Here is a 10,954-nt window from a genome sequence, read left to right on the forward strand (position 1 = left end):
ATTGTTTTGCAGAGATATCTCGTCTCTGCAAAACAATGTTTTTCACATCTACTTAAACTATAGTTTATTTTCTTTAGTGGTGAATTTTGTAAAGAGGAGAGTTTATCAACTATTGAGATAAACGGAAGTAAAAATGTTAAAATCTGACATGATTTCCCAGCCAAGTTGGAGTCAGTCGACACAAAACTGGAAAGATTTTGACCACAGACCAAATCAAAAATAACCATTAGCAAGCTCCTTCTGGGACATGCTTATTGGAAATAAATTCTAATTTGAGATGAAGATTTATTTATTTATTTATTTTTGTTAATTGTCACGTGTATACATTTCAATTTTGGGATGTATTGATGTGTTTAATTGCGGCACCAATCACCTGATTAGCAGGTTGAGTTTAAATGCATCACTTGTTTTGTCTCTGTCCCCGTTTTGTTTTCCCATTTTATATTTTGAAGCTCTTCCTACAGTCTTATGGCCAACTATTATGATACTTTTCTGTTCTTACGAATTAGATCAGGACTGTTTCTAAAATAAACTACGTTTAAATAACTAGCAAATTCATCAGCACACATCCTATAAAGAGAAGAATGGCAGCTGTTTTGCATCGTTCCCCTGCTGAATGATTTTTCTAGCAGTGCATTTATGGGCAGCAACAGTTGGTTCTGTAAGCTAATTGCTAATGTCTTTCTATCTGTTGACGTTGTGTTAACACACACACACCTGTATGCTCCAGAGAGGCAACTATCTGCCTATTCAACAACTTTTATAAAAGGTTGTTTTAAATGATGATCAGTTAATTAAGTCCATTTAATTAGCAGCACCTGGCAGGCTTCTTTCAACTCTTAATTCGTTTGCCACATATTTCTTCACATCTCGCCTTATTAGTTTAGTAACCGCTATTAATTATTACAGATTTTGTACAATTCAAAAGCTCTCCAGCCTTGGCGACAGTTTTTACGGTCTCCACAAGTCCAAATTCGAGGTGGCCATTAGCGCTCATGACAAAACAGTTTGCTGTGCAGCACTTCTCGGCCTCGGTCATCTGAGAGACCCCTTCTTGAATCTTAAACACCTCGTCACACAAAATACTTACATTCACACACCGAGCCACGGAGAGCATCCGCGCACCGACGCACACACAACGCCGCAAGATTAACTTGTTTACCAGTCAGAGGGGGGTCTGCTCCAACAAGGTGTGATCGAGCCACTGATGGCAACAACTGATGTGCCTGCACAGCTCTCGGTGACAGGCATTTACGCAGACCGACATCAGTCTCTCATTTGAGACGAGAAACGTATATTTCAGGACTTGGAGCACAAGCATGGTATGAAGCAATGTTCTCAGGCTTATTTATCCTAATTGTAATGCTGAAATTAGGTGAAAATCTGAGCTTGTTTAAATACTGAAATGTGTGTTTAACTAAAAGAATAACGGCTCATGTAAAATCAACACCTGAGGCTGTAGAGCTCAACTAGAAGAGAGTCCCCAGACTGGGAACGAGTTGCTGTCTGGACCGGAGGAAGTTTATGGATGGACGGATTAATGGAAGGACTTGTAGAAGGAATGATGAGTGAAAGGATGGATACATGAACAAAGACAGGCATGTTGCGAGATGGATGTTCGTGGTGGCTGATTAGACGGAAGGGTTGGATTTGGATGAATGGCAAGATGGATTTATGAAGGAATGATTGGGTTGGAAAGGGATGGGTGGCAGAAAAGATGGATATATAAAAAGACTCGATTACAATTGTGTCTGACATCCAGCATACTCTCCCTGAAAACATTTAAATTATTAAATTTATAGCAGCAAATAAAATATTAATGCTACTCTAAAGCCAGTGTGTTGTTCTACTGAGAAATTGACCTCATATTCAAACAGATCAACAGTAACAAGTACGCCTGTGTTTTTATAGTCGGATAGACAGACACACTTTTCCCAGGAGGAGAAGTGGAACAGATTAGCTGCGATCCCCTTCACCTCGTCACTTTCTTTTCACTTCCTCCATCCACCCGGCAGGAAATAATTAACCACAATAACCCCCGCCCCAATCAGAGCTCAAGGTTTAATTCCTCACTCGTTCCTATTTTTAATCAGATCCTTTGTGGGGTCCTTGCTGGAGTTTTGTCCCGAAATTCAAAAAAGAAGCAGCTCAACTTCTGCCAGGTTCTCAATCGCTACTCTAAAAGTTGATGTGTTCATTTAAAAATAAACGACAAGATGAAGGAAACAGCACAGATTATTTTAGAACTAAATGAAGCAGTTTTTAGGTGTGATGGTGGCTTTAAAGGTTTTAGATAACATGACCAAGTTTCATTATCAACAACAAGAAAATGTCTTCAGGATTTTTTTTTCCACCTTTCCCACCGACAGAATATAACACACGTACACTCCTGGTCACACACAGCAGATTGTAGCCTCACTTGGACAATAAGCTCTATTGTAGGAGCTGTCAAAGGGAAGCCAAGCAGGCCGCTAGCGTTGGCTGCTGCTCGGGTGTGTGTGAATATGGGGGATAATAGCGCTACATGCCCAGAGCTGCCATCATTTCACAGGGAACAGTGTGTGAAAGAGAGGAAAGAGGCAGCCACACACATACACACGCACACACACCAACACACAAACACAGCATCGCTATCATACTGAGCCATATGCTGACCCCAGCCTCAGTGCCGCTATCTCTGCCAATCAACTACTACAGAGGGGGACGTCCCACACACACCGTAATCCCGGGAGTGAAACGTTTACACAGAGGCTGTCACGTGCAGGAGTGTCACTGCATAGGTGATGTACGTTTAAAAAAAATTCATCCACACACACAAACACTCGCTGGCAGCGTGCGTTTGCGTGGTGGTCTGTATTTGTGCAGCAGCTTAGCATCACTCCAACATTGTTCCCCAGAACCACAATCACCCAGAAGCAGATGGAGGACTGCCAGAGACGCTGCAGAAGCAGCAATCACGCACACTTGTACACTGGTCTCTGTATTATAAAACCTCAACTGTGACTCAAACCAGAAGTGAGTTTCTACAAGAAATATTCTCGCTCAGTCGTTCAGATTTGAAGTATTCATATTAAAGATATTAGATATTGTATATCATTAAAAACTAATTTCTTATTGATCTGCTGAAGCTGCAATAGATGTAAAGGAGGCTATTCAGTGAAAGGCGCTAAGCATCTGAATGTTTGAAAACTACTGCTGCACATGCAATTTTAGGAACGCTCTTAAATTGAACAATCATGTCAATGTGATTTTTAAATATTTATTATTAATGTAAGTAGTGTTATTGCTTTTATTAGAACTCATTTTATTTAAATTTGACCCATATCTATTATGTAAAATAATGATATTTATCTTGTTTGTAGTGGCTGCTTGTTTGCACTAATTCAAAGGTTGTATTTGTCACTACATAATAATCTAAAAATAGAAATATTTAAATTTATTGATAAATTTTAAACACGAGCAGTTTACAGTCTTATTATCCTATAGCACGACTATAAATATTCTTACCTAGCAGCACCTGAAGCTACACTGTGTGGAATAAAGCGAAATTGATCAGATTTAAATTACATCCAGTACTTGCTTCAAGATATGACACCAATCTATCACTCAGCGGGCAGCTCCTTACCTCCGTCTGGTCTAATCAAAGGAATGCATTGATGGCGGTATGCTCCCCTACGCCGAGCACAGGTCTGCTGCTGTGTTTGCACAAGTTATGAGAGGCCAGAGAAAGTTCCTGAAAACTGGTGAAGGATGCATTTTCATGTGGGGAGTTTTGGACCGGGCCTTCTTCCTGCAATGAGCTGATATTGTGAGATAGAGCCATGCTCGCACACAGCTGCCCCTGCGGTCTGGCACTCCAAGTGCTTTTGGATGGCTCTAGTCATGGTGAATGAAAGATCAGAGGCAGAGAAAAGGCAGATGGACTGCCCCGAGGGCCAAGAGACTGAGAGGGAGGGAAGAGGGCAGACAGGAAGAGGGAAAGGGGAAAAAGAAAATGCCAGTTATCACTGACATACTTTGCACCGCCAACCTGCCCTTCGTCTCCATACTCCTCCTCTGTGCGAGTCCCGCTTTGTCGCACAACAGAGCAATGAAAGGCACGCATATTAATGCAACACTTCATGCATTTGTTTTTTTTACCTTATGTAAACAATGTCACAACTTCCAGGTATGGTTGGTAAATTACACAGATATAAAAAGCTAAAGATAAAAGTCTTATAAATGGTGTTTATAGGAATACATGACAAAGAGGACAAGTTAATCTGTAAACATGCAAATTATCAACAGATGAACCCAGTCTCTGAAATCTGACTCCATCTGGTGCATCATAATTCACTGATGTCGCGTTGATGGAAATTCATTAATTATTGTGTAAAGCTCTGACCTGCCCATTATAATTTTGGAAGGCCCAGATTGCTCTGTAAGAGCTTTCTGGGCTTTTTTGTGTTTATTGTAAAAAGTTTTCAAGAAAAGTTTTGATCAATTATGTTACACACATTTATCTCTAAATACATAAAGCGCCAGTGTTCCAGGTTACAGCCATTAAGTGTCACAATGCCAAAGTCCCCAAATTACTCCACATTTACTTTACATCTCAAAATCTGATGCAATAGTCACTAGACAAGAGAATACACAGTTTAATTACGAAAATAATAAACACTAATTTCTGCATAAACTTAATTCTTAAACATAGAAGAGGAAAAAAGCACAGCAATGTCACAATAAAAGTCTTAATTTTACACTGACTATCCCAATAAAAGCAATTGATTTTCCCACAATTAGACCAAAGTAACGTGTTTTTGCAACTACAAGGTGCAGAAAATATAAGTGACAGGAAGCAGAGAGGAAGTTCCTGAAATAAAATATTTGAGTATTTGAGTCTTGACACCATTCTTGACACTGCAAAAGTATATAATAATGAACTGCAAACCATGAATATAATAATAAGTATTATTGGCTCAGGAGTGCCTTAGAAAAGAGGAGCTCCTGAAACTGAATGGTCAAATTTGGAGGTGTGTGCACACCATCTATTTAGGTCAAAATCTATGTATACCTAGCAATGATTACAAGGACGCTATGGTGGGATAAAATCAAAAACAGTTATATTTTTGATATTTTTGGCTCAGACCTTTTAGTCCAACAAGATCTGAAGCAGTAGATTCACTTTCTGCAGATTTACATCAAGATGATGAGCTTCCCACAATTTTAGAGTAAGTTTGTGCAGACACAATAATAACAGAGAGGGATGAAATGAGATGGATGAAAAACTAAAACCTGAAAATTGTCATAAACAAAGAACGACATTCACTAAGATAAAGAAATAGAAGTCGGTAGAGGAAGGAAAGAATTAAAGAGGGAGAAACAGGAATGTTGGGATGGAGAATAAGGGATGTAAAAGCCGACAGAGTTGGAGGAGCCAAAGGATAAGAAGAAACAAAAAGAAGCAGAAGCAGAGAAGTGATGACAGAGGAGAGCAGTGAGCGTAGCAGAGACATGGGGAGTCAATAATGACTGATTACTGTAATTCAGCCTGTCAGAGACATCGACCTGCTGCTTACCACCGATCAATACACACCGGGACTCTCTCCAACTCACACAAACACTCAGGACGGCGCATACAAGACGTGTGTGTCATCACATGCAGACTGTCACCCATACACGCAGAGGCTGTAACACCGATGAAAGACAAAAACATCAAGGTGCACAGGTGTCTGCACAGTGGAAGTGAGACGCACAACAAGCAAGCAAAAAAAACATGACATAAATATGCAAAAGAAGGTGGGAATGAGCTGGAAATCTCTGTTTCATAGGTAGGAAGTCTTTCTTCTTCTATTCTTTATTTACAACAAAAGCAGAATAGGAGAAACGGGTAAGAGTCAAGGACAAGCAAAGCAAGAAAGATAGAAGACAAGGACGAAGTGAACACTAATATGAGGAGGAAAGGTAAAGGAGAAAATAGAAAAGATTGAAAGATAAAGAAAACAGTTGAAAAGGAATCTCCTTTTTACATCTTCTTACGGACACCCTGGAGAGGTTCTGCCCATTAGATTGTTTTCAATTCAAAGTAACATACATGCCTGGGAGCAAACACTTCATTCTGTGTGGAATTGTGAGCAATATCTTTTTTGAATGTTTCAGTTCTGCTCATCACAGGCAGAAGTGTTTGACAAACAATTATATTAAATGTAGCTTTAAATGTTCTCTTTATAATACTGAGGTTAGCTCATCAATTGGATTTGCATAAACTTATATTACACAAGGTCAAAACAATTTCAGAGAAATAATAGTTTGTACATAATAATGAAAGACACGGCTCACTTAACCGTTGTCCAGCAAATATCGACTCCCTCCACAAGAAGAGGCCATTGCTATTTATGCTGGTTGGTCACTAAGGGCTGCATCCTAGGATATTAATAGAAAGTTAGATGGAAGGAGGAAGTGCGGTAGAAAGACGTTCACAAGCAAAAGCGATAATAATGGCTAGGATTTGAGTTACATTTTAAATTGATTGTTAATTAATGAACTAAAGATTCAAATTACAGAATTTTACTGAATACATCTGTCCCTACAAAGGAAAAAAATAAAATATGGATAAAAACCTCAGAGAAAGTTTGCAGGGGACATTTGTTGGTTTAATCTAAGCAGCCTGTGGATTTTAAGCAGAACCTGAAAAGTTGAACACAGTTTGAAAAGTTACTGCCAAGCAATCGAAGGCTGAAGAAATTTGCAGAAAAAGGGACAGAAAGACACACGGACAGCATCATTATGAGATCAAATTGCTCGAACTGCAGTTTAAAGGAAATTCTTACCTTACAAAAAAGAGTGTGTCTTTGATTGTGCATTCATTGAAAAAGCTGCTTGTGGACGCACTTACTGGATACATTATTTCACCTCGGGAGTGTTCGGACATTGTGAGTGTAATTATCAGTACGTGCACAGGTGGACACTTGTGTGGAGGTTTGTGTGTGTGCATGTCTGTCTATGAGACCGCAGAGCAAAGCCTCTCATTTAGAAACTGAGCTACCGAGGAGATTCATCAATAAGTATCGACTTCTGGCTTCTTCAAACCGAGCTACCATCACATCGGATCAGGCAAACTGTACACGCTCTCGTCCGTTTCTCTCTTCCCCCTTCACACCTGGAGACGCGCAGCAACACATGGACAAGACATCCCCTGTACCTTCCTGCGCACCGCTAAAATGCACTTCAGACGGAACACGGCTCCATCACAGGACCAAACATCACTGGACATTGATTCGCAACTGTTACTCCTCGAGCTGAGCATCAAACGACATTCTCGCTCACACGAACACTGAAGAGAATTTCAGCCGCACTGCTCAGAACACTATTATTATCAGAACTCAACTACAAACCCTTTTTTTTTATAGTAGCTGAAGTTGTTCAGAGAAAAAATATATTTTAGAATCTTGCAAGCCTTCTGGTGATCCCAGAACTAATATTTTATCCTGCCGTTTTAAAACCATGTAGCTTTTTATTGGGTAACTTGCATCATTTTGTCTCAAATTTAACAGATATTCTCCAAGAAAACATTTTCGTTTCGTCATGGTAAATGCAATTTTGAGCGCTTGGCATCTGCCTGAAAGCAGATTTTGCCAAAGCAACACAGATGTTAAAGAGTGTATATAAGAAGGGCGCATAAGTTACATCACGAATGTAAGGAAGAGCAATTCATGCAGCATGAATCTTTTATTTACCAAAAAGTTGCACTAAAGTTGGGAAAACTTTTGTGATAACTTATCAAGCAGATATTGGAAAAATAATTTTTATGCAATGTATCTGCAACTGAGATCAAAACAGAAGCCATTTTTAACAAGGAAAAGCTTAAAACCTCTGTGAATCACATCTAAACAGCTAAAAAACTCAATGAAAACTACCAAAAGTTGAAAGAAAAGGGAAAACCGACTGAAGATGGGGAAGACCGGGAAGGAAATCTCCGCCTCGGCGACCTACCTTTTAGCTTTCCACATTCTGATAGCCAAGTGCTTCAAAGGATACAAGTTCTGGTAGAGAGGAATGAGCGATTTGAGAGCTCGACTTGCGTTGATAGCTGTGGCTCTGACCATGGTGGACAAAATTTTCATGTCCACTATAGCACCATCAAACAGCGGCCCAAAGAATGGCACCTAGCACAAACACAAGGGTGAAAAAAAACACCACCACAGCTTAAAGACGAAACATCTAAACTTCATGAAATAGAAAACAATCTGCAGGCTACCAGCCAAATAATGACTGACACAATAGTTTTTTTTTATAATGACACAATATTCGATTCAGGCAATGGCTATCTGATTGAATTCAATACTTTGCTTGTGGAATCCACCAAAGAGAATAACATTAAGCTTTTATTGGGTTTGTTTCTGGACCAGGTCTCAGAGCCAAGCCCGCTGTGGCTGAATATATGTGCTTTCAGGACAACAACAGAAGCCATATCTTATCTTACTTGTTCTTGGATTCAGGATAATTCAATATTTTTGCTTGCAGAATGAATGAAGGAGAATATGATTATGTCATTAGTGCTGTGGTATCCATGTCATACAGAAAAAAAAGAGAGCTTTTTATTGTGTTTGCCCTTGTTTGAAATAGAGTTATGCCATCAGTGCTGCGGCATTAATGTCTGTGGGTTTTAGACTGATACATTAAACAGATGAAAGCATATTTGTGTATCCTAGAAAAGAAAAAGAAAAAAATAATATCAATTGAAATATGAAAGCCCCTCACATTTACAGTCCACCTTCTAATCGGCTTTCACCATCTTTACGACGTCACGGAAGACATAAGGAACAGCATAGCGGCTACAACAGAACATTTCAATTGTTTAATCTCAATCAGTGAAAACTCGTTTTGATATCCCAGCTCCAGTACTATTGTGATTATTCCACTTATTTCATAAACTGACTCCGTGCTACATTTAATGTCTCATAACGCAGTACTTTCAAACTGTATTTACACACCTTAACAGTTTGTCACTTAACAACCACAGACATTATTGTGTTCATTGGATTTTGTATGATGGACCAACACAAAGGAGTGCATATTTGTGAAATGAACAATTTTTTTTTCTTTGATAGAAATCTGAAAAGTGTGGTGTGTAGGCAGTCTCTTTGGATGGATATTTTTCAAAATCATATTTTGTGGCAATTAGAACTAAAAAAATCAAGTGGTATGAATATTTTGAAGAGTAACCGATTTAACCAAATGTTATATGAAAAAAACAGTTTATGCATAAACATTTTCAGCTGGTTTCAACATTTTCAATTCTCAAATTTACAACGCAAACACGTTTGGTCATGATAATAATCCTTCTATATAACTTAAACCATGTTGAAATTAACTAAAGTGAAAGAGTAAAGTTAAAACATTTCAAAAGAATTGATTTGTTATAAGCTGGTGTGTTTCAGAAGCTTAATTTCCTCTGTTCTTAGTTCCTCTGCTCCACATAAACCTAAAGACTGAAGTTCTTGCAACGTAAACAAAACTTAACAGCTTCCAGAGGTAACATCCGCAGAGCCTCGCCTCAATTACTCTGATTGGTCAATGATTTTTATTTCTTTTTTTGTACAATTACAGCTCAGCAAAAGGTTGCAGGTATAGTTATTTCCTACTAAAGCCGTGGGAAACTAATTATCATTACTGGAATTAAATGATTAGCTGAAATGACCACAGTTTTTAGAGGACTCCAAGAACGCACTGAAGTACCAAACACAATATTTTTTAGGCTGCTTAGATTCATTTTTTTATTACCTCTGGCTTCTTGAGTATTTGGATGGAGTACATGTGGTTCTTCATGGGGTATATGACGATCAACACGTCCCCAAATTCAGTAGGGATGATCCCTCGGCGGTAGTCTCTGGAATGTTCAGACCAAATGATGTGGACTTCGTCGTTGCCCAGGTGTCGGAGCTGGAGCGTTGGGAGGCGGAGGATGGGGGGATGGGGGAGTAAAGATTGATGGGAAGGAGCAGAAGAGTGAAGGGGGATTAATAATCCGACCAAAGCAGAACAACACTGTGAAATCATTGGTTACAATGCAAACAAAATACATGCGCAGAGATAGTTTCGCAAATAAACGGTATAGGCTGAATCCATCAAAAGCCAAGGCTTTTGGATTTGGGGTGCATGTGCATGGTACAGGTGGCCCTGGGAATGATGGAGTGACTGGGAGAAGATGGAGAGTCGTCAACCAGACAGAGTGAAGCCCTGGGAAGATGGAGTACAAGCTGGAAGACGGATGGGATCATATGTGACGCTGTGAGCAGGTTCCAGTCAGAGCTGGTGACAGCGCCGTCATTAACCTTGATGTCTGCCAACACACACACACACACGCACACACACAGCTTGCTCTCTTTACTTTTCAGGTTTGTCAAACACCCTCAGATTGATGTCAGTCTAGACTTTGGCCCCCGAGAGAAATAATGATGCAATTTCCTTTCAAACATTTAAACTTTATTCCCATATTTATTCCTTTAAGTCCAGATTATTTCCTTCATGTTTTGTTCCAAAGTATCAGACATTCTTGTATGTTAATACAAGAATGCTTTTTGATCAGAGCAATCATTTTTGATTTTAGGAGGTTTTTTTTAATGAGTTTGTCTTTGAACTGTAGTCAGTTTTCTTTATTAAACATTATTTGTCCAGTAGCTGACAATTTTAAAGATATTTTTTATGAGACATTTAATTCTGATGTGCTCAACATTTATTTTCTTGCCTTTTCAACATCAGCTCAAATGGCTTCAGCAACAGCATGGGTTGCATACAACATGCAAACTGCCTTTTTTCTACTTGTGCACTCAAGTTAAGAGTCCTCCACATCTTCTAAACTCTAAAAGCTTATATTTTTCTTTAACACCTTTTCAGCAATGGTCTTATAATGTCAATGAATGCATAACAAAAAAAATTAAAGAAAAATATGCGCAGGATCATTCCATTTTTGCTT

General features: G+C 39.0%; 1 protein-coding gene across 10 annotated transcripts in view; it reads right to left on the reverse strand.

Annotated features, from left to right (window-relative positions):
* Positions 1-10,954, reverse strand: part of LOC107833426 (ral GTPase-activating protein subunit alpha-1-like) — a 53,024-nt gene that overhangs the window by 12,238 nt on the left and 29,832 nt on the right. For all 10 annotated transcript variants that reach the window (XM_016662667.1, XM_016662661.1, XM_016662648.1 and 7 more), the window contains 2 exons: positions 9,763-9,921; positions 8,017-8,144 (listed from right to left, as the gene is read on the reverse strand). In XM_016662667.1, the coding sequence (XP_016518153.1) occupies positions 8,017-8,144; positions 9,763-9,921 (287 nt within the window). The remainder of the gene's footprint in view (positions 1-8,016; positions 8,145-9,762; positions 9,922-10,954) is intronic.

The sequence above is a fragment of the Poecilia formosa genome, unplaced genomic scaffold, assembly GCF_000485575.1.
Source record: "Poecilia formosa unplaced genomic scaffold, Poecilia_formosa-5.1.2 Scaffold8, whole genome shotgun sequence".
Lineage (NCBI taxonomy): Eukaryota > Metazoa > Chordata > Actinopteri > Cyprinodontiformes > Poeciliidae > Poecilia > Poecilia formosa.